This window comes from Lissotriton vulgaris, chromosome 7, assembly GCF_964263255.1.
Source record: "Lissotriton vulgaris chromosome 7, aLisVul1.2, whole genome shotgun sequence".
Taxonomy (NCBI): Eukaryota; Metazoa; Chordata; class Amphibia; order Caudata; family Salamandridae; genus Lissotriton; species Lissotriton vulgaris.
The window spans coordinates 223,616,900-223,642,133 of record NC_141695.1 but is presented as its reverse complement, the minus strand read 5'-3'; the positions used below and the strand labels follow the sequence as shown (position 1 = coordinate 223,642,133).

Genomic DNA, 25,234 nt, shown 5'->3' with positions numbered 1-25,234 from the left:
TGATAGTCTACTAGCCCCACTATCATTATGACATCAGCTACAACAATGGATGCTCTCTATATACAAAGTATGGCCATCTTATGCCATAACCCCCATTATGCCTAGAATGAACACCACTATGCCCATAAGAGCCACAACATGCCAGGACTACCACTATCTTACAGATGGTCGACATTATTTCAGGGGTAATCACTACTTTAAAAGAAATGGCCGTCTTTAGACCAAAGATGACCATCATACCACCAAAGAGCGCACAATATGCCATGGATTATAACAACATAGCATGACTTATTATCCAAAAGTAGACTTCAGATATTACAATTTACCTATTGAAAAAGCAAAGTGAAGGTCTAGCAGCAGCATCCAGATGGACCAAACAGGTAGAGGATGTAGAATAGGCTAGTGGACTAATGAGGACAAGGAGGCAGCAGCAAGGCCAGGGCCTGGACCAAGCAGTATGCTCACTCTGTCACACAGGTTCCAGCATCCTCCAGTAAATAGCTAAGTTGCTGTGAGCCTCAGCCAAACACAGCCCAGGCAAAATGTTTAGCAATGGCTATGTGCACTGATCTTTACTCTCACTTGCACAGAGAGAGAGAGCCACATCCCCCACACACACAAACACACAGGAAGTTGGGGTGAAATTGAAAGAGCCCCCATCTCTTATGCACAGTGGGTGTACACTCCTCTCATGCTGCATGTCTATGTTAAGACTCAGCAATGGGAGTGTAGAAGCACAGTCTAAGTGCACTGCTGAAAGGGCACTGTCTCACTTCACACCTCTTATTTAAACTGAGGTGCACATAAGTATCTATTATATACTTGTAAATAATACAGTGTTACTATCCTCCATTTCGTTTTGTGGCGGTGGATTCTTCCTGACAACAACTGGCTGGTTTTGTTTCATTCCCTCAATTTAATACCAAGTCACTGGCCTCAATCCTGTGTCTTTATATTATCTCAAAAGATACACAATTGGTTCTGTCGGGTGATCAATATTTCTTCAAAAAATTGACTTAATCAGTGATCAATTCACACGTGAGATCAATCAATTTCAACAACACAAACACTGACCATCAATGGTAATATATGAGCTTTTATAAATTGCATCATTCATAAATACCCAAAATAACTTTTTCCATAAGGCTGTCAAAACAATCATATAGTGTGCAAAATGGTGACATTTTGTGCTCAGTGATTCAGTGATGGTGTCAAATATATACAAAGTGATTGGGGGAAAGGTGGGGGGTTGGATTTTATGCAGGGGTAACAGCCAGAGATGCAGGATTTTAAGTAGAACTGCGGACTTTGTGAGTAGGTTTCATCGCAGAGTCTTTTAACTGGTCCGTAGGATACTCGTCGACGTTTCAACCCTAGTACTGCACTACTGTATGGTCAGTGCGGGTCTTCATCAGGACTGGGGCAATGGGTGAACAGCTTACAAGTGCCCTGCGCGACTCAGGGGTTATCAACCCATATATTGGTCATCATAATGGTTTAGGCTTAAGTCCAGAAAAGAAGGTATCAGTATTTAAAATCGACCTTCCATATGGGCAACAAAGTTCAGCTAGATTGTGATTGGAGATGTTGTATCATTGTTGTCAAAGTCGAGTAATTCAAAAACGCGGTTCTTATTAAAGGATTCCAAGAATCGTGACAAAGGGCTCCGTATTATTCTGGCCGCTGCTGAACGTGGAGTGGCTCTGGTGCAAGTGACTCGGCAATGAGAGTGTAGAAGCACAGTCTAAGTGCATCTTGCTTCTCCTTCCCTCCACTGCTGAAAGGGCACTGTCTCACTTCACACCTCTTATTTAAACTGAGGTACACATTAGTATCGATTATATACTTGTAAATAATACTGTGTTACTTTCCTCCATTTCGTTTTGTGGCGGTGGATGCTTCATGACAACAACTTGCTGGGTTTGTTTCATTCCCTCAATTTAATACCAAGTCAGTGGCCTCAATCCTGTGTCTTTATATTATCTCAGCTCAGTGTTCTGCGGCAACTACCATTATACTCTTTTGAATCAATCAATATATATGTCCTCCATTGTCTATGCTTCTGATTGTGAACAACTATCTCACGTCCGCATTCATTTCTCTAACCAAACTCCCACCCCAGAGTGAGGCCAGGAGTGCTCATTCCCACAGCGACCACTGGTAAGCTATGGCCACTGACTTCCAAAATAGATTCACTTACCCACAATTGTCTGTCGTCATTCACTGCCAAGAAAGCATTCCAGAAGAAGACAAACACCACGGCCTTGGTGGACTCCATGCTGCACTGCTGTAGGTCCACCACCACCCGGAACCAGTCCATGCTGTTCTTGTCGCAGACAAAGGCCAAGTCGAAAGCCCCTGGGGAGGGCACCTTGCCTCCCTGGTTGTCAAAGCTGATAAAGTCCACTCCCATGTTGATAGTACAGTTGGCATGTGCCCTGTAGCAGCCAAGCACATTATTGCGGTACTCGCAGACCTCATCAGGCCCACAAGAAAGTGGTGCACACACAGCAACACCATCAATCCCACACGAGCAGCGCTGAGTACACATGGGCATAACAATCGACTCATCACCCTAGAGTGGAAAGAAATTGTTTAGTTAATTAGAAGTGGTCATGCCAGGGCACATGATATCCAGGTCATTTTTGTTTAACTAGGGTAGAAACACCTGACCGGGAATACTCAATTGCGATGATGGACTTCAAAAACCAAAGAAAGAACAAATCACTCATTAGAAGATCTATGTGTGAAGTTGAAGATGAAAGACATATAGTGTTGCCATAGAGTCAGTCATTTGTCGGAGGTAATGCACCTAGGTTTGGCTGTAGACAGTATTTTCTAAAATAAGTATGTTGTGTTAGGATCATAATAATGTACAATAGTTTGGGATTTGCAAGAAATAATATAGACACAGATATGTTGCCTTAGAGACATCAGGGGCAATGCCTAACATGTTGGTCCCCTTGAAAAAGATATCAGTATTCAGCTGATGTTGGTAGGCTACAGATCTACTCCAAGAGTCATTTTGTATGATTAATTTATTGCACGATACCTGATGCTCATTTTTAGTTTCTTTGGGGCATATTAGCACGGTCCTGCAATCATTTTCGCTCAGCGCTTTTAGCGCGAGGATAATTATCGCAGGCTAACGCAGGATTCTATCGCAGAGATAGCGTGCTATCAGCAACGCTAATCTCCCAAGCGATAGGAATCCATGCGTTAGCTAGGAAGCAATGTGCTTATCGCTGGAAATCCAGCGATAATCACACTGCAACAAGCGAAACCTTGTTGATAGGGCAGGGTGATTTTAGCCATGTAATCCCCCTCCCATTGGATTACATGGCTACATCAGGTTACAAGCCGGCGTTAGGAAAGTAGCGTTAACTGTGGTTAGCGCTACTTTTCTTAACGCTTTGCTTGTTTGCATGCAGCTTGATAATTGGAGAAATGTTGGTTAGCAACATCTCTCCAGGTATTTTGGCACGGAACGCCCACTTTGCATCTCATTAGAGATGCAAAGCTGGGCGATGTTGTAAGGGGCGCTAATTGAGCAAAACACGCGATAGCGCATCATTGCTGATAAGGCGATAAAATTATCGCCGCTTTTCATCCGAAAACGGCCACAAAAGCGGCAATTTTATAGCGCCGCCTTGGTAATATGCTCCTTTGTGTGTTAACAATCCCCCCTGCCCACAGTATACCCCTGGGGATATGCCTTTATGAAACATGTTGATGTTACTGAACCCGGGCCTCAAGTGTCAATATAGTTTACCCTTTCCTCTACCATGACATTCTTTTAACACAATAATGCAAGCATGGACACTGATGCCCTCAAACTTACTTCCCTTGTTTTTCATTTTTTTTAAGTGTCCTTAATGTATTGTATTTATGTGATTTTTTTAAAGAAGGATATTTGATAGGGTTAATGTGACCTTATATGCAGGGCACATATAGAGCTATCTATTATATGTGTATTTTGAACTATTTGTGTGTATAAAATATATTTTTTTATCTTTGATTGATTAGTTCCTTTTTTTAATCTTAATTATAACGCTTTTTCCACTCTTTTTTTGCTTCCGCTACATTTCTGAATGTTTAACTCTTGTGGATGCAATGCCAATTGGAACTTTTTTTTTTACATATTATGACATATTCTGGAGCTAAAGCAGAGAAAACATTTGCATTCTCCATTTTTTTATAGAAAAAAATACAAAAATCTCAGGGATCCATAGCTGTGTCGAAATTACGGTAAAGTAAGTTCCCATTTTAGAATACAGGGTCCCCTATAGTGGCGTAGCACGGGGGCAGGCAGTCCGCCCTTGTCAGCACGTGTTTTGGGGGTGGCGGCCTCCTCCTGCTCTTACCTGCTGCATTGGGGCGACCATCGGCGGAATCCCGCCAGAACCCCCCCTCCACCTGCCCATTGCGGCAAAAGCAGGGACTGCCATGGGCGGCCGAAGGGCTAGCTACACCACTAGTCACCTATCAGTTTAAACAAAGTGGCTGTAGTAGTAGCCACATGATAAAAATCATGTAGTATTGTGTGCCTACAGTAAGACAGACCGAAGCCTTGCAGAGCTTACATCCTGCAACTGTTGAGGGAGGGATGTTACACCAAGCATCTGATATAGCGCTTGACTGTCTAGGAAGAGAAAGACTTAAGGCTTTCTTAATTATGGGACAGGTCGTTCAAAGAGAGGAACCAAGTGCAATTTGTAGTTTAGATGCCCACAAGGCTTTTGATACTGTTTATTGGATATTTATGGCTCGCACATTACAATGCTACACCTTAGGGACAGAGTACTTGCAATAGGTAAAGCTGCTATATACTACGAGGAAGGCAAGAGTGAAATTAGGTAATAAGAGTGTCGGACAGTTGGTCGATAGAGAGAGGGACTCGCCAGGGTGGTCCTCCCTCTCCACTGATATTTGCACTAATTATAGAGCCACTTGTGCAAATATACGTATCTGACATGCAAACAATGGTATAGTAATGGGTGATAAGCGGGAAGTCATCTCATAATATGTTGACAATATACTGTTAAACCCAAGAAATGGCCAGCTGTATACAGCACATTAGCATGGGTGGTGGGGCACTCAGGGTCCAGTTAAATGGCAACAAATTGGAGCTGTATCCCATACATACGTCTGTAGCAGGGGAGGCACGTCTACAAAACATTATGATCCAGACGACCCGAGTGAAGTACCTAGGGTGTTTTGGAGCTCAGATTGCAATGAAACATTTAGTTGTAATGTGAGTAATTTACTGACATCCCTTAATTGAAGAGTACACAAGTGGCTGAGGTTCTCGATGTCCTTAAAGGGGTGTATTGCAAATAGCAACATGCTCATGCTTCCTCGAGTCCTGTATGTATTGTAACACATGCCAATGCACGTACTGGAATTTTGCTTCCACCAACTGGATAAATTGCTTTGATTGCTCTACTAGGGGACAGGAAGGGCACTGACACATGACAGGGGAGACCTGTTTGATGATGGTCGAATGGTGGGCTGTGCAGATTTTTGTGATAAATGGGGGACAGCTGGTGGATGCTTCCTGATATTTGCTGGTTTGGCGGTGGCTGTTTGCAAGGCCTGGCTGGGGAGGGTTTCCATGAGAACCAGAAACCATGGCGCATGGTGTAAAGAGTTATTGTAAGAGGTGGGGCCAGTTTAATTAACCCAAACCTTGTGTGCGAAAATCTTGAAACTGGCGTAGGTACACAAACTTTTCGATTTCCTCGAGGCATAGTGCATGCCTCAGTCTCACCTCTAAAGGATTTTCAGCCATATGATGTCTCCTTGTAGCAAGAAATCCAGTACCACATTAGGTGGAGACATGTTGTGCTTCCTTTTATCCACTACTGTATAAGGCAGGAGCACTATGAACTTTCTTTCATCCACTATTGAGTAAGACAGGGCACTATGGGGCATATTACCAACAACTAGCGACAATTATCGCTATGTTGGCTTAGCGGCAATATTTTTATCGCCGAGCTGCGGCGATTTTTATCGCTTAGGAACCTTGGGGCATATATGCTCTTTATTTTATCGACTTCTGTGCAAGGTGGGGGTGTTAGGCACTTTTTTAATTGAATACATGATAAAGTGGGGACACTTTACACTTTTCTTTACCCACAAATGCGTACGGTGGGGGCACTATGCACTTTCTTTTATCCACTAATCTGTTATGTTGGGGAAATATGTGCTTTCTTTTATCCACTACTATGTGTGGTGGGGGCACTATGCACTGTCTTTTATCTAATACATGATACGGTGCGGGTATTATGCACTTTCTTTTGTCCAATACATGGTAAGGTGGGGGCACTATGTACTTTCTTTTATCCACTACTATGTAAGGTGGGGGCACTATAAACTGTCTTTTATCTAATACATGATAAGGTGCGGGTAATATGCACTTTCTTTTGTCCAATACATGGTAAAGTGGGGGCACTATGTACTTTCTCTTATTCACCACTGTGTAAGGTGGGGGCACTATGCACTTTCTTTCATCTAATACAAGATAAGGCAGAAGCACTATGTCCTTTCTTTCATCTAACACTGTATAAGATGAAGGCGCGTTACGCTGTTTTCATTGAGTGAGGGGTATGGGTGGGACACAATATGCTTTCATTCAATACTATAGGGTGGAGGTGCTATGCACTTCTTCAGTAATGTGGAGGCACTGTGCACTATTTTCATCCCATAAGATAAGTCACTGTATGCTCCTCATCTTGTGCAGGATGAGGTTGAGGCTCTTGGTGCTTTCAGTACAGAACACGATGGAAGCGCTATATTGTCTTTGTCCTGTATCCCGATATTTTATTTAAATGCAGATGGATCTGTGTGTCATTTGCCCAACAAAGTTCCTTAATTTCCCCGATACATGCATCAGGGGATCCCCGTTTTTTCTTTCCCTTCTGCCACTTCTAGTCCTGATTTTATAATGGGATCAACAGGACTAGAATGCTCAGTAAAGAGAGCTGTGTATATTCATCTGGAATGTAATATTGCTTTAACATACCCCATGCTATTTATATTCTGAGAAGCAGAGCCCAGGGGTTAAAGTTCTGATAACATGATTGCTGGGCTGAGCTGGTCCCCTGTTGTTTGTTGCAGTTCTGAGAGAATGAAAGGTCCGATGAAGTGCATAAAAGACATCGACTTATGGAATGTGGACCACTTCCCTTGAATTTGCAGGCCCTGCAAATGGCCACCCCAGCTTACCATGGAGATATTGGTGGTTATGATGTAGTTTGGTATTGAAGTCAGGAACGTGAGGCTTCGGTAGAGACAAGATTCTTGAGACCACCATGCTTGTGTTTCCCAGATCTTTGAGGTAATGCTGATCAAATCTTCAAAGGAGCCTGTCGATTGGTCTAATTGCAACTGGAGCTCCTCTTGCCTTGGCCTCGTTTTCAGCATTGCTAGAGTGGTCAGGCTTATTGCGAAGGAGTTCATGCCAAGGAGCGACTTGAACATCAGCATTGAAACTGAATTTCTTTGTGAGATTTTTAGGGCCAGGTTTACGGTGAGGCCAAGCCTGTGGAAAAGTGAAAGGCAGTCTGTGGTAACCTCAGAGGCTTGTTGTGGTGTTGAGATGTTTAGCAGCCAATCGTCTAGGTAAGGGAATCCCTGATGACCTTGCTTGAGAAGTGTGGTTGCTGCAAAGGCAAGACATGTTGTGAACATTTGTGGAGCACACTTGACTCCAAATGGAAGGAGCATGAACTGGCAATGGTCACCAGCTACGGTAAAACTGAGATACTTGAAATGTTTTGGGTGTTTGGGAATATGGAAGTAAGCATCTTGTAAATCCTGAATGGTGATGAAATCTCTGTTATTTATAAGGTGTATAATGTTGGAAAGAGTAATCATATGGAAAGATTGTTTGTGCAGAATTGTATTCAGCCTCCTGAGGTCTAGGATGGGTCTCCACTCTCCTGATTTCTTTTGATTAAGGAAAAAAAGAGTAAATCCTATGTCCGTCTGAGAACAAGGAACCTTCTCTATGGTACCCTTAGCCAGCACTATTAGAGCTTCTTTCCTCAGTAAGTGAAGACGAGTTGGGTGCGCTTACTTTGGAACAATGGTGTAGCAAAGGGGTAGAGGGGAAAGACGGCAAATGCAGGGAGCAACACCCCCCACCTGCCCCTGTTCTCTCCTGCGGCTGACGCGAGCCGGCAAACGGCCTGACTGCCACGGGCAGCAAGAGGTCTAGCTATGCCATTGTTTTGGAGTACTGTATGGTGGTTTCTGCACAAACTCTAGGATATTTCCGTAGGTTACTAAGTCCAACACCCATCTGTCCAATATTATCTCATTCCATTGGGGTAGATAATTGGAAATATTCCCGCCAACATGGATGGAAGGAGCTATGTAGCCAGTGCCTGGTCTAGGTCACTGTTTGCAGCCGGCATCGCAATCCTGGGGGGTTGCTTTCAGCATGTGCCTGGCTTGTTGTAGGCTACTGAAGGTGGTTGGTAGTAGGCCTGTTGATAGGTAGGCCTATATTGGGATTGAGGCTGGTAAGGTTGAGGTCGTTGATAGTCGCCTCTGAATGTTGAGAAACCTTTCCTCTTGCTCCTTCAAAGCACAGCTTCTTGAACTGGAGTGTGCTAAGAGATCTGTTGATGTCTGTGTCTGTCTTGATGGCCAATAAGACATCTTCGACATGCTTCTCAAACAAAGTATTGCTGTCATAGGCCATGTCTAGTATCTTTGTTTGGATCTCCAGTCTGAAAGAAGTAGCCATGGTGCCTTTACACTGCTACTCTGGAAAATTGACAAAAGCCTGTGGAGTCGATGTCGAGAGGACTGTCGATAATTTCACCTGTCTCTAAAATGTATTTTGCCTCCGCCTTCCTGTCTTCACAAATCAAGTCCAGCAGTCCGCTGACATCTGACCACATCAAGAGGTCATAGACCTCCAGAATCTCTAGTGAGATGGCTGCTCGAACAGTGATGCCAGACATTAGGGAGGAACTCTACCCATATACATTGTCCAAGTATCTGCCCTCTTTGTCTGGTGGTGCAAAGATTGGTGCGGAAGGATTAATAGAGCACCTTTGCACTGCTTGAGAGATGGCATACTCAGGCTTGGGATGACTGATTAGGCAAGCAGAGGAATCATCTGTAGCCTTGTATTTTTTGTCAAGGCGAGGGGGTACTGGTGCTCCTGTGGCCGGATATTTCATGACTTTTATTCCCTCATCCCAGATATAGTCTATAATGGGGATGGCTCTTACAGACTTAAAGGCTTCCTTCTTAAAATCCAGTAAAAAGCACTTCGACAGCTAGACAGATGTTGGTATAAGAAATCGTGCTGCAGCTCAAGCCATCAGATTATGAAAACAGCCGATGTCCTCTGCGGGGTAGTCTGCAGCATTAGGTAGTGGAGAGGATGGAGTAGAGACGAGGTAATCATACCATTCATCTTGTGGGTGTTGAGGAACAGGGATCTCTCCTTCTTCTCTCTCTTTGTCAGAGGACGATTGGTCTTCCTGGAAGCAGGTGTCATCCTAGGAGTTATTGGTGGAGGGATATTTCTTGGTGTGAACAGCAGAAGTAGGCTGGGATGGCACAGGGTGCTGCTCTTCTGTAAGGTCCTGAAATCTCTTCTTATAATCCTGCAGCATAGCTTGTAGATGTTGCACTAAAGAAATGAGCATGTGCATTTTATCCAGTGTAGGCTGGGGGTGTGGGTTGTATTGATAAGATTCATAATGCTACATATGAGGAGGAGAATAGAATGACTGATAGTATTGCTTTTCATCCTCACCGTCGGAGTCTTCCTCCTGGTATTTTGCCTGGAGTTCTGAAGAACTTTGTGCATCACCAGAGGGCCCATCATTAGCCAACTCTTCCACATACAGCAAATTGATAGTAAGGAAAGGTGAGACCCTAATTGGAGAGGTCACTTCAGGGCTTTAGGCAGTTTTAGTTATTTTGGTCATTTTAATCTTCATCGACGGTTCGGTCAACGATGTAGTCGACAATGTAAAAGTGAACTGGGACATCAACTGCAAGAATTCCTTCGTCTACAAGGCATTCATTGATATGGGATTTGATATGGAAACCTAAGAAAGATTGGCCACCAACCGCGTACATTAGCAATACCATGCGAACCACAATTAAAGTTTGGGATAAGGTGACCAGGGGATTGGAGTGGTCTGCGTTTCCCCTCTCTATGCACCTAATTACTCTAATCCTGAATTACCCCCGGTGCTGCGCGAGGGTCCATTTTACCTATGAGGGAAAGGGGCTGCCTGGTGCTATCAGATCTGTTTCATAATTACGACATTCTCATCTTTGCCAGCTGTCAGTGGGATTTCAAAGCCCAGCGAACGCTTCCATTTTCTCCAACTCAAACACTGGGCTCTCCAGCCGCAGGTCAGAGAGGCAGCAACACAAGAGAAGATGTCAATAGAAAAATGTGTGCAGCGGGTGGGGTCCATGAGAGGGGTGGTCTCTTTTCTTTAGAACCTTCTTCACATACGCCAAGACCCCGAAACATCTTTGAAGGGATATCGCTAAGGATAACCATTCCCTAGAACTCAGGGAGGCACGCTATAAGATTCTTTTTAATTGGTACCTGTACCCAACAAAACTGTAAAAGATTTTTTCAGAGACCTCTGATCTGTGTTGGAGAAGGTGTGGCCGTCTAGGGGACTTTAGTCTCATATCGTGGGACTGTCCCTCGATACGTCCTTTTTGGGAGGAGATTTTGTCCCTCGTGAAAGAGATTCTTGGTTACCCTATACACACCATCAAAGAAGGAGCCCTACTAGGACTGAGAGATCAAGAGTTAAAACATCAAACGAAAGTTGGCCGGGCCATAATGTGGGCTTGTTTTGGCACTGCCAAAGTAGCGATTGCAGGATCATGGAAGAAAAAGGCAGCACTGGTGCTATCACAATGGCATGCTCGTCTTAGGAAATTATTTTCGATTGAGAGGATGGCTGATATTTTTAGAGATAACTATAAAAATGCTGAATACAAACGGAGTTCTCTCGTCGCGTACCTCACAAGCAGCCTCCCTTGGCGGTTTGCCCTCCCTTATTGCGAGCTATGCACCTATTTCAGTTTTTGATGAAGGGCACTTGGCCATCTTGAAAAACCAACCTGATATCAGAAGTGTACATACTGTTGACTGCTATAGATTCGTCTGGACCTAGAGTCCAGTGTAAGCCTCATTTAAGGACCGCCTTCTGGATGTTAAATTATTTTGTTGTGGGAGGAGGGAGAAAGGGGGAGGGAGGAGGGGTTAAAGTTCTAAGCCTCCTGTTCTGTACCATTTGGGCCAGACAGGGTGGGCTGTCAGGAGTGAAATGTGGCAAGGTGCATTCCTCTTCATGAAACTGTAACCTCGATAGATAATTTGTCACATGGGGGGATTGTTGTGGCATTATTCCTTATGTGATGCACAACCATCCTGTGAAATGCTAATATGCCTTAAAAAAAAGAACTTTGAAAACAACAACTATTTCTAGGCTTTAATACATGGAAATACTAATCCACCCTCAAATAACTATTGATTTTTTCAGTCAATGTTTCAGGCCTACTGAGTTTATCATAACTTTTCATAATAAACAGGTTCGACCTATGGCAGTGAAAATAGTTTTTCCTAGTGAACTAATCAGGCCTCTAGTTCAAAGCCTTCAAAGAATTGCCATTGTGCAAATAGTCTATTCCCATGGTTTGCTCGGGTGGGTCACCAACACCAAATCCAAATCTCTTGGCTACTAAGGTAATTGTTTCATTATTCCATGGAACAGAATATCTGCCTACAGGCTTTAGCACAGAGTCATACAAATTCACCATTAAAAAGCCTATTGCCTTTTGCACATGCTTTCACAATAAGTAAGAAAGGCCTATTTGGTTTATCATAGCTCTTCCTTATAAAGAGATTACACCTAAGGAAACTTGCCTAAAATATTTCCAGTGTACTGATAAGGCCTCTAGGCTTTACCAGTTGCTTGGCATTGAATTCGACAGTGTGCATAAACTGGTACCCATTGTGCATGCAGCTGTAAAATTACAAATATGCACGAAACTGCATTTGACAAAGCAATATACATCAACAGGCCTAACAAGAACTATTTTCTAAAACCTTGCAACCCGGTGGAGTTAAAATAGTAAACTGCGTTGTAATGGAGAATGCGTTGTAATGGATTGCGTTATAAAGCCCGGAATTGTAAAACATTTTGCGGAGTAAAAAATGCAGGGTAATGGCATGTGTTGTAAGCATGTGCGGGGTAAAGTGTCATATTCAGAACATACTAACACCACTATATTCTAAAAATCTGGCTGAAAGAAGAGTGGGCGTGGGGTTCTGTACTTTGAAGTCAAGTGAGAGACAGAGAAACAGCAGGTGGCTGCTATCTAACAGAAGTATGACATTCAGATTTCTGACAGCTTGTTAAACGCAGCATTGGACTGTGACATTCATCCAGGTCAAGCGTGTGCATGATTCCTTTCACTCCTAACCACCGTGGAAGAGTTACAGAAAGGTGAGTGCTTACCTTAATGTACCTGCCGTTGAATACACACCCACATGCCTTCATGGCCACACAGCGACTCCCATCAAACACCTGCCAAGTGTCACACTCGCAGCCCTCATAGCCTCGACGAGTACAAGAGGGTGACACTAAGGGGGCGGCACAGGTGTGCTCGCAGGTGTGCGTGCTGAGCTCGTAGTGGCTGCTGGCTGGACAGGTGAGGGCTGCGGAAGGAAATACAGGGTAAATCAAGTTTGGAATTTAGCAGCACAACACTAATAGGCTGCAACCAGTCCTAGGAGAGGAGTGTATTTTTAGAGACTCCAGAGCTGGGCTGGCAGAAAGGAGACATTGAGCTGACCAGCGCGCCTCCTCCACTATGGTGGAGGAGCGTCACCCCCCCTACCAGCAGCAGTAGCTGCAAAACATGAAAAAACAAAACGATAATAAACAATGTTTATCAGCATTTTATTTGTCTCGTATCGTGGAGTCTTAAGGGTGTGGTCAGAGGATGGCAGGCACTGAGGAGGAATGGTGGGCACTGTTTGAAGTGCGCATGACAATTTTGCCAGCCGTATCAGGCCAGCTAAACCTTCATGCTCACTGAAGCTGTCTCCAACCCGAGCTGCGATGCTGGGTTGGAAAGTGCACTCGCAGGCTCCCAGTCTCCCTGGGAGTGCAAATTGAGGGAGTTTATGCCAATCCTAAGGTTGGCTCTCTTGCCATCTATCCATCTACCCATCCATCCTCTTTCTCTTCTCCCTCTCTTCTCCCTCTCTATCCATCCCTCTCGCTACCTCTTTCCTTCTCTCTGGTCATGCTCCCTGTGCCTGCTACAAATCATTATCTCAAGGAGCAAACGAAAATAACAGAGGAACCTGAGCTTTCAAAACCATACTCCAAGGGCTCCAGCTGACCGGTGAAATGCCAGATGCAATAAAAGGCAAGACCACCCTCCTGAACAGTTTTGTAAGAGGCAATGGGTGAAAATATCAGAAAGTGAGCATCAGTTGGTGTAAAGGCACTGTGAGTCATGTCACCATTACATTGACTTACGGCAGGAAGCAGTCTCTCTCCATGCTTGGATCTCCGCTCCAGCATCTTGGCAAGCAGCCGTGTATGCCTGCAGGCTGCTACAAAGTGCTTCTTGGTCGTTGCTCAGCACACACATATCATAGAGACAATAGTTGAAATAGTTGGTGGGGTCAACAAGTGTGTGGCAGTTGTGGAAGGGTCCGTCTGTTGCTGTGATCATGCCACACTTGGTGTTTGCTGTGTACGGAGCGGTTCTTTCCTCGCTACAGACCGGGCATTTGCTACCGCAGCCATCGGTGCACTGAGAATCTTTCACTGGCATCTTCCAGGCTTCACAAAACTCATCCATATTTGTGCTAGTTTTGCCACTCGGCAGCAGGAAATCATCACTTGGATCATCATTAAAATTGCCACAAAGGCCACACATCTTGTCCTTGTAAGTGGTTGGAACCTTCACCTGCACGTAATGTGCTCCGTCATAGAGGACCTCCTCGCCGGCACTTGTGCGGACCACCATATTGTTTCCTTCTTGATTTATCATGACATGTCCACCATCCAAGGTCAAGGGGAGATTGTATCGTTCTTGGTCAATCTTTGTCAAGACAAGAGAAGAGTCAAGAACAACTGGTGAACTAATCAGTACATCATGTTAACTCTTACAATTTAAATGTGTTATTAAACAGTCCATATGATTCAATAAATATAAATAGTTAATTGTATGCACCACAACAAAAAGCCTAGCAAAACACCAGAGAATGATTGTTTAGTTGTACTGTTGTTTGCCATATAGTCTACATGCCTGACAAGTGCAGTTTCCAGCACATATATGTGTCTTCACATCCTCTATGGAGTTACATATATTAAGATGAAAAAAGGTTGATAACAAAATTGATTATCTAAAACTCAGATATATTCAGGATGTGTGCACAGCATCATATCCAATGGGCAGGAATTAACAAAAGTACAACAAATGGCAAAAGGGTTCTGGACACAAATCTAATAACTTTCAATTTAACTTTAACTTTCAATTTATCAATGCAGTCCATAATATACAGCATAAAGGTGGTAAGCAAAAAGTAATTATGAAAACAAATCAGTGATATGTCTAATTTAAAAACTGGACGTAAAATGGTAAAGAAAATGTCATATTAAATCTAATTATTTGTAAGGAAATTTAGATTACAAAGAAGTTAACGTTAAACAATTGTTTCTTAAACAGAGGGTAACTGAAACATCAATGTTGTTTCAACCCCAGTGGCGTGATTATGTGGTCCTCCTCAGGACAGTTAACATCAAAACAGCATTGAAGCTGGCAATCAGAAAAGGGAAACTGGTGTGAATAAAACATTCCAAACAATTTCAAGTGCACCATCTGATTATGTAGGTGGGAAATCAACAGTAAGTTGGTTGGGAGGGTCGGATAGAGATGGGGGTCATCCAAATGCAAAGTGGGAAACTGGGAACTCAATCAAACAACCTTGCTGAGTGCAGTTAGTAGGTAGTTAATAGTTTGGCATTGGTATCAGGTTAAATGACTTATCAAAAGTTATTTCGTTCAATATAATTGATAATTATGGAAACAGGTAACTTAGTTTTTTTTTATTTGAATTAAATCAGTTGATATTAGTTAGGCTAAATGTATTTATTATATTTGAATCGAATTTCAAATCTTTAATGATAAGGTTTAGGATTGCTGTTTTGGTTGGGTTAAGGTTACTTTCTAATTAAAAGAATCTAAAAGTAAAATGAGTTATGGATGTTTTAATCTACCTGTTAATTTGGGCATAATTATTTAACTTAATTCACAGTAGTTACCGGGTATGTTTAGGGTCAGCATAATATTTATGTTAAGGATAATAGGATTTAATTTAATTTAATGTAAACTTTATTAAGGAGAGATGTACAATGATATAACAATTGATTATGTTAAGTTAATTTCATTTAAAACTGTCATTGTAGTGGTGGAGTTGAAGTAGGGTAGGCAATTTACTTGACAAGGATTTCGTTTAGGGATTTTAGTAGACAACGCAATCAAGAGAAACAATGGGATGTACATTTGCTGTAGACATTACCTTAAACATAAGGTACTCAGGTTTCAGTCCTTGGGGGCAACAACTCAGCCTCTCTTTCAGCATTGGCAAAATGAGTGTTGTTGAGTTTAATAGCATTTGACAACAAGTGTCCTAAGGCATTCACTTTAAATGTACAGCAAAAATGCAATATCCATAGGTTTGCCACGTGCTTATATAAACCACCTACCCAGACATCAAGGTCTCATGTGCTCCATTTGTTTAATCTACTTAACAACTTCCACACACCAGGTCGATAGCTCTACTTACCATAATAATAAGATCTTTATTGCTTGTTTAGCAAAAATCATTGCACTTAAAACAACTTATCAATTGGACAATATATGCAATATAGCTCTCCTTACTATTCCCCCTTGTCTTCTTTGCCTGGGCATATCATCTGAGCAAATGAACCATTCCAATGAAGAAACATCTGGCCACTGTAATTTGTTACTTTCTGTCCCTCCATCCAATATGAATCATCTTGAGAAATGTAAGTTTTCTCTGCTGAATGTGAAATGAGATTTTTTTGCTTTTATCAGGATTTTCTGATGCAGCTAAATATTTAACCTTGCATTTACAAAGCAATAATATTCTACAGTTTTTTCAAAAGAAAATCTATCTCAAAGTAATTGCCTGGGTTGGAATGCTTGTAATTGCAAATAAATGAGGGCTCACAATCTTACCTTGACCATCCAGCTCACTCCCCTTTCCATGGTGATATTGTGGTAGTCCAATGACACCATCACCATTTTAGTGAGTGCCACATTGTCCTTTTCATGACGTCCATTGCCAACCACCACTGAAAACCTGTGTCCCTGCTTGCCACTGTCGATGGCCGCCAGTGTGTACGTGCATGTTCCTTGGTAGTCAATGGCACGGTTATCAAAGGATAAGTAATGTCGGTGACCCGCTGCCACACATATGCCGAATCCTGTGGGGTGGCAGCCCTGGATCCCATCCACAACTTTGCACTCCTCATTGACACCACAGGAGATCTTGACACATTCTGTGTTTCCACTGTCTGTGCACCTGCATCTCTCCTCACAGGTGGTGCCTGGGTAGAAGTCCTCTCCTTTCTGGTAGTACCTGCCCTTGTACGTGCAGCCACAGTCTGCAATGGGGACACACTTCTCTCCGCTCAGTATGTATCCACTGTCGCAGAAGCATCCTTCGGTGCAAGGCTCATCACAACCAGTCGGTGGAGCAAGACCATAACATGTGCCCGGACAACCTCTGCCACACAACTCATAGTGACTCTTATCGGGGCATTTGAGAGCTGTTTTAGAAATAGGAACATATTAATGGTAAGTCTGAAGCCGGGGTCATAGTATTTTTAGAAACATATCATGCACGGCATGTGGAAAAGCCAGTTAGCAGCAACATATAATTCATCAAACACAGCAAATAACTTTTTTCCTTCATTAGGTGCTCCAAAACAGTTTACTTTATGATGTGCATGGAAGTTAAGTGGGTTTTCCTGGAAATAGGTCTAAAGGCATTCATCAGACAATCCACGGATAATGGATGCTTTAGAACAGTTAACTAACTATATCAAGTGCTGCACATGGCCCAGGCATTGGGCTCAGTCACCTGCACTCACACTGCTACCCCCACAGTCTAGGTAGAGGGGTTCTTTAGACACCTGCATAACTCTTAAGGGCTGTCACTCTCACTTTGCGCTGCTTTTTATTTTATTCACTGTTTTGAACCGCAAAAGTCCCAATATCTCAATGCACAATAAACACTAAATGATGAACTGAAGTGAGCAAGAAAATGTTTGCTCACATTCTGCGAAGGGGAATGGAAGAGGGGAGGGTGCATCATTGTGTGTTACACCACTGCAGGGGTCTGCTTCAAAGTGACCAGGTCGCATCCAATCAGATCTGTGAGGTGAGGTGTTCAGAATGTATGGAATGCAATCATTATCTATTCCGACTTATTGGGGAATAACAGTTGGATTTTGCTGCTTAGCATACCAAATTGCACTTGTCCCAGTAAATACCGTGCTTCTTCTCCTTGTTGAATTCTGGCAGGGTTCAGCTGACTACATTCAACAAAGGGTGCCATCTTTTCCCTGCACACACAGGTGTTTTAAGTAATCAGGACCCTAAAGTTGTAATGAATTGAGGCCTGTAGGAACGCACTGACGTTCAATGGAGCAGTTAAACCTATTTTTCTCCACTTTACTGTCCTCATTTCCCCACATCTATTTGTAGTAATCCATTTCTGTTTATTGTTTTATACTTGATTTGTATATTAAACTTTTTATCGTTTAACTATTTCACTGTTTTCATTTTCGTATCCTTCCTTGTACCCCACAACACTTTCTTAGGTTAAGTATTGATCTTTACCCATGATACTCAAGGATGAGGCAAGCATCATTTTATGGAATCTTCTATTTGACACTTGGGGTGCCGCCAAACAGTCTGCTTTATGAGTGGGACCCTAGTGCACACCCGTCTCTCAAAATTATCTGCCCTTTAGTGTGCCAAAAATATGAATTACACTGCTGCTATGTATGTATCGATGCCACACTGCGCATGTCAGAGTGTAGAGTTGAGTTGTCTTCTCTAACTTTAGGCATTTACACAAACACAACCCATACTCTTATGAACTACTTAAAATTTTCTTGATTAAAGAGTGTGGGGGTGTGTGTGTGTGTGCGTGTGGGTAAGCGTGTAAGGTTTTGGTTATTTTAATATAAACAAATGTCAATAGAAACATAAATTCCATTGCTCAGCTTACAGCAGAAATGGTCTGATCTCCATTCCTTGAGCACGACACCCTTGGCTTGGCACGCAGTGACGTAGGCCTTGATGGCATTGCACGTTGTGGATAGCTGTCCTTGGGCTTGGCAAGAGTCAAAGACACAATCTTTAAAGTAGTTTGTTGGGTTAATGGTTTCATAGCACTGACTGAATGGGCCATCAGGCTTGGTGAGCATTCCGCAGTTCTCCTCGGTCGTGTACGCTTGATTTTGTTCTTCGCTGCAACTTGGACAGTGTTCATTGCACTCGGTTTCACATCCTGGGACATCAGCGACTTTCCAACTGTCTCCAAACTCCTTTTCATTGGATGTTATATTTCCATCTTTCGTGGTCAAGTCATCGTCAGCGTTTCCATTGTTGTTTCCACAAAGTCCAGACACCGCATTGGCGTAGGTGTTGGGTATGGTAACACTAACCTCTGAGCTCCAATCAAACTTCAGTGTCAGGCCAAAAGCAGTCTTCACAACCACTTTGTTGCCACAACGGAATGCTTGTAGGTCTCGGAAGTAGAAAGGTAAACAGACCACAGTCCCATTCACCTAGGAAGAACAAAAGACATCACTCATTAGCCGTTCTGAGCCAATTCCCAAAGTCAAACTTCCTGATTTTAAGGTTTCGCATGCACAGATCTTTCTCTAAGCTTGTGAAATCTCATGTATTTAATATAATTTAAAAGGGGGCTCTTATCAATTACTGTTTTGAATGGAACAGCAGATACAGTGCCACCAGAGCCAAAAGCTCCAGGACCCAACCAAACGCAGAAGATTGCTAAACTTTACTATTAAACAGGCAGTCACAAGTGCAATTATCAAGCAGGCGCTAGAGCCATTTTTTCAATGGTGATGCAGGTGCAGTGGCACTAGAGCCAAAAGTTGTCAGAACTCCTCTAAACCCCAAATATTGCTATATTTAACTATTAAGCAGACAGTCACACGTGTAGTTACCTTGCAGTCATTAGGTCAATGATTCCAGTGGTGCAGCAGCTGCAGTGACACCGGGGCCCAAAGCTTTAGGAACCCCGCTAAATACCAAATATTACAATATTTCACTAATAGGCAGGCAGTCACAAGGGCAGTTACCTTGCAGGCAACAGGGCCATGATTTGAATGGTACAGCAGGTGCACTGACACCGGGCCCAAAAGTTGTCAGAACTCCTCTAAACACATAATATTGCTATTATACCAATTTCCCTCTTTCATTTCATTTTTTAAAATCTTGCTATTACTTACCCGCACTATACCATTAGGAACAACACAACAACATTACCTTTTTGTACATAAACATGTCATAAGACTTTTATAGACTTTATTTAACTATATTGTGCAACTACTCAGCATGCTAAGTGGGGAAGTGTGGCTCACTGGTTAGAGCGGCAGACTCTGAAGCAGAGATCAGGCCTGGGACCAGGGTTCAAGTCCCGATGCGGCAGGGTCTTGGGCTCAATGTCCGCGGATTTGATCATTATCGCCTTGGCGCCTGGGTCCCATACTGCAACTCTGGGCAATAGCTTGCTTAATCTCCACAACAGCCCCTACAAGACTGGGATGCCTGGCTTCACCTTGGGGGTGCCCAGGAGGGGCATCCAACAGGGAGAGCCAGGAAGGGTTCACCAGCGTAATACAGAGCCGGGATGCCCTGTTGGGGCAGCTGTGCGCTTTACAAAATACACTACATTACATGCTGCACCTTAGAACAAAACACAGCTTATTATTATTCACTGCGGCAAAACCTAATGGGTTTACCGATGCTTGTGCTAAAAGTTAAGAAATTGAGGGCATAATGTTTTGCGGCCATAATGGGTAGCTGTTTGGCCTTGCCTATATTTGCCAAAGTCATAAACAAAGTACGCTGCAAAAGGAGTGATGAAGTGGGCTAGGTAATAGGGAGATCATTTTATCTCCGCTTTCTTGGCTTTTAAAGCCAAAAAAGCGGAGATAAACCCCCTTGATAATATGCCCCTCAATATCTTAGAAGCAACAATGGATGTGATACCGAGTATAACCTTCTATACACACTTTATGGGTTTTACGTCAAACTGATGTGCATGATAGTATGAGAATAAATTTGTACAGTATTCTGTTTGTTATTTCAAGTCAGTAAATGTACATATCTTTCCTGGCATGTTCTCTCCAATAAGAGATACCATTTATGAGATGTTTTGCACCACAATATTTAAATGTTTATATTGATATGTTACAAACCACCGACAATGCTGACAATAGGCGCAGTGGCACCCATGTTAAAGTGGAAGCGCAGCATTTTGCTGCTGTTGGAAAAAAAAGGTTATAAAAAAATTGATTCAGGCGCACACGCTTTGAGAAACTGAGGGGCATATTATCAAGGGGGTTTATCTCCGCTTTTTTGGCTTTAAAAGCCAAGAAAGCGGAGATAAAATTATCTCCCTATTACCTAGCTGTCGCTAACAACAGTTAGCGACAGCTAGTAGGAGATAGCGACCATCTTGGGCCCCGCTTTGCATGTCAGTGATATTTATCACTAATGACATGCAAAGTGGGCGTGCCAAGATGTTAGCGACTGGAAACAGTTGCTAACATCGCTATCTCCTATTACCAACTTTTGGAGATATTCGCGCTAAGCGCGATTATCTCCAAAAGCTAACACCTGCCCCTGAGCAGTTCTTAGCCATGTTATCCAATGGTAGGTGGATAACATGGCTAAGAGCATTAGCTCGGTAATGCATGAATATCGCTGACTTTTCAGCGATATTCATGCATTTCGGCCAATTTTTATCGCTTAGGAGATAAACCTGGATAATAGCAAGGTTCCTAAGCGATAAAAATCGCCGCAGCTCGGCGATAAAAATATCGCCGCTAAGCCAACATTCATTTTCTTACTCTTCCCTTAAAGGACAAAATCCTTAATTCAGCATTGAAACTGAAAACAGTTTGCGCAAAAGAGTTCTCGTTCGAGATTCGGTCTGACCTCTCGAGGTACACCTTGGAGAGGCAATGGGAACTGGGCAGAAGGATTTATATAAATTAGGTGCAGTGGCCCAACTAAAATTCCCAGCTTTTTTAAAGGTGATGCATAACAATAAAATGCACAATATAAGATCAGTGCAGGAAACAGATGAACTGCTTGATAGTATCAGTAAGGGAGGTTTATAAAGGTTGAGCTTAGTTTAAGGGCCTCGATAGGGCAGTATTTGGTCCGGTAGGTTAGGTATTTTTCCTTTCTCCTCCTGTGAGGAAGAGTTAGTATAGCTAGGGATTATAAGTGAGAGGGGCCAATAGGAGAAGAGACTATAATATTAGGGGAGGAGATGAAGAGAGAGCAAAAGAGTATAACTATTTAGGTTCCTTGACCTTCCCAATTGATATTGATGGCCTGAAGCGCAGAAAGGGTCTCTTTGCTCTTCTTCTCTCTTCAGCATTTCTTCCCCGCATTTAGCTTCTCTGTCCTTTTGTTTTTCTTCTCCCTTTAGTGTAAGCGGTTGGGCGGGTATCTCCTGGATGCACTTGCCTGTACTTCATTTGTCCAGATAATTAGGGTAAGGGTTCCCAGAGGGAGAGGTGGCAGTCCAGGGGCGGGGGGGGGGGGGGCGAGGGGGGTCATTGGGTTGGGGTTGGGAGTTTTTTTTATGTTTGTATTTACACCTTTCTTAAAGTGATGGCTTTGGGGCTGGCCTGGTCCCGGTGTTGGTGTGAGTCACTCCTAATTCACATTTTTTGTTTTATGTTGAGCGGTTTGGCTGACTTAACATGAGTCTTTTACAGATGTTCTCCTGGAATGTTAACAGGCTGCAAACTAGACCGAGAAGGGACAAGATTATAAATTTTTTTCAAGATTCTCCAGCTCAGGTTATGATTCTTCAAAAAACACATCTTCTTAAAGAAGAGACAACTTCTCTACTTAAAAATAAACGATGGGTGGGCTCATATGTATGTACAAGCCAGACAGCAAATATCAGAGGAGTCCTTATTATATTTAAGAAATCAGCCAAAGCGCATATTTTACAGCAACTGGTTGACCCAGGGGGCAGATGGGTTATCATTAAAGTTATGATAAGGGGGACTCTGTTCACTCTGGCTGGTTACTATGGACCTAACCAAGATGATCCCGCCTGCCTCAAGACCATTTTTTCTCATTCATTATATTTTTCTGAACCGATTATCCTAGCTGGGAATTTTAACATAGTCTTGAATCCGGCATTAGACAAGACTCCAAATAGTAGAGCTAGGGTCCCCTCAAAATCTCGGGATTTTCTATTAGAGGCAATTAAACAATTTGCTTTTCTATATATATGGAGGGAAAGATCGGGTCTACCGCCTGGTGCATCATTTCGAAACTATAAATATCAGCACCAATCTAGAATAGATTATATGCTGATAAGTAATTCGCTGAGGCAGAGTCAACAAAATTTCTTATCTTGTCAACCACCTTTCAGATCCTTCAGGCATCCTTCTGGGTCTGGAATGTCCACTAGCGGGTCCTCCTCGGACATGGTCGTTTGACCATTCCTTACTCTTAGAGGAGGAAGAGAAGTCCTTTTTGCTACAAGAAACCGAATGGTTTCTGGAAACAAATCTAGGGTCTACTCCTATGAATAATGTATGGGACTCTCTAAAAGCTTTTTTGCGTGGCCAAATTACCAGCAGGGCATGTTTTAGAACTAAAAGATATAAGGAGGAGGTGACTTCAATAGAAGGAAAATTGAAGGATGCAGAGGCTAAATTAATTTCCCAAGCCTCCCTTGAAATCCAGCAAGAACGGAAAGCTAATTGGGATAGCTTAAAGGGGCAGTTAGAGAATATTCTACACTCCAGGCTTATGCGTAGATGGGAGGCCAGTAAAATTGCCTATTTCGAGTACCGTGAAGGTGCAGGCAAGCTCCTCGCATGGAAATCTAAAGCTGACCGGGTGAGGAATCATATTAAAGAGATTATTAGCGGTAATGATACCTTCTCCTCAGATGGGGAAATTAGTCAGGGTTTTCAGATCTATTTTCAGGACATCTACAGTGAGGACAAAAGTCTGGATGTCCTTAGTGCCCAGAGATGGCTGGGGGATATCCCCCTTCCCTGCTTGAGTTTTGATCAACAACAGCATTTGGACCAGGTTTTCACTCAAACTGAGGTCAGAGAATCTATTCAACATTGTAAGAACGGGAAACAGTGGGCTCGGATGGCCTCCCCGCGGAGATTTATAAGATATTGGGAGATAAGATCATCCCCACTCTCACGTTGCTTTTTAATCTAGTGTTAGAGGCTGGTCTAGGGCTCCCAGCTTCATGGAATGACGCTGTAATAATCTTGATATTGAAACCAGGGAAATCCCCTTCAAGCTGCGGGTCATATAGACCTATATCACTTTTGAATGTAGACTATAACATTTTTACTTCAATTTTAGCAGCAAGATTGGGCCTTGGGATGGGAGATGTCCTCCACTGAGATCAGAAGGGCTTTGTCAGAAACTTGCAGCTTTTGGACCTAACCATTGATTTCATCGGTGCTATTGATATCGCTTCTACATACTCCCTCCCTTTGGCAGCCATGACTTTGGATGCCACCAAGGCCTTCGACTGAGTGAATTGGATCTATCTGTCAGAGGTCTTGATGAAGTTCGACTTAGGGGGAAACTTTTGTCAAATGGTTTAGCTGATTTATCAGAATCCAACTGCCAGACTCCTGGTTAACAGGAATATTATGGACCCCTTTAAGATCACAAGAGAGACCAGACAGGATTGCCCACTCTCCCTTCTTCTTTTTGACCTTTGATCGAGCTATTTGCTCAATGGCTAAGGGACGATCCTAATATCCAGCCTTTTAAGTATGGGGAGTGGGAGAGGAAGGTAGCCCTGTATGCTGATGATTATTTCAGTTCTTTCAGCTAACTTACAGTCAGCTTTCCCAGCAGTCATCAGTTTAGCTCAGGAGTTTGGCTCTGTCTCCGGATAGGAAATTAATGCTTCGAAGACGGAGATCATGACCTGGAATCTTGTAGAGACTCGACACCATTGCCGAACCAGGTTAGTTCCAAAATTAGATACTTGGGAGTCCATGTTGTTCAAGACATCACTAAGATTGCCAATACCAACATGGCCATAGTGGCAAGGGACTGTCAGAGGCTACTAAGATCTTGGACCCTACTTTCCTTACCCATCTTAGGCAGAATCAATTTGATAAGATGACGATACTCCCAAAGATCACTTTCCTTTTTAACTGTATTCCCCTTCATTTTGAAAATCTACCATCAATAAATTGCAGAGAGAAATGAATTCATTTATCTGTGCATCCAAATTACCTAGGATTGCCTGGAAAAAGCTGAGGTGGAGAAGAGAAAAGGAAGGCCTAGCTTTACCAGATCTCTAGTTGTATGCCCGGGCATTCCAACTCTCATGTTCACGTATGTTATTAAGAATACCCCTGAATACTGGTGCTGGAGGGATGCTCTTGGCTATTCTCAGGGGGGGCCAATTCATCAGAAGAGGGCTTTCTGTTTAAATTCGGGGTCCGAAGTTTTTCAAAAAGGCTAAGCTGAAGGTTCCCCAGGGGGTGGCTAAAACCTGGGCAAAATTGAGGGGTTCATTGGCTTAGGTATCTTTCCAGTTTGGCTCCCCTCTGGGATTCCCCAGGTGTTCCAGAGTGTTTAAAGGACAGATTGGCAATACCTTTGAGAGAAGCGGGGTTGGTGGTGTGGAGAAACCTTCTCCCAGGAGGCACTCTTGTTTCATGGGAACAAGGGTAGGAGTAGGTCTCTCCCGTTTTATATATGTTCAATTGGTAAGCTGGGTTCAATCGCACCCACAGCTAAATGGGAAAAACGCTATGGGTCTTGGTAGTTTTTTAGAACGTCAGCTTGTGACTAAGCCCCCAGGGAGGAAGTAAGTCTCTTTTTG

General features: G+C 43.1%; 1 protein-coding gene across 1 annotated transcript in view; it reads right to left on the bottom strand.

The window, feature by feature from the left end:
• Positions 1–25,234, bottom strand: part of LOC147701257 (IgGFc-binding protein-like) — a 388,685-nt gene that overhangs the window by 10,184 nt on the left and 353,267 nt on the right. Inside the window, exons 27-31 of the mRNA XM_086930000.1 lie at positions 18,353–18,914; positions 16,291–16,883; positions 13,557–14,127; positions 12,525–12,724; positions 2,201–2,575 (exon numbers count right to left, since the gene is read on the bottom strand). Of these exons, the coding sequence (XP_086786126.1) occupies positions 2,201–2,575; positions 12,525–12,724; positions 13,557–14,127; positions 16,291–16,883; positions 18,353–18,914 (2,301 nt within the window). The remainder of the gene's footprint in view (positions 1–2,200; positions 2,576–12,524; positions 12,725–13,556; positions 14,128–16,290; positions 16,884–18,352; positions 18,915–25,234) is intronic.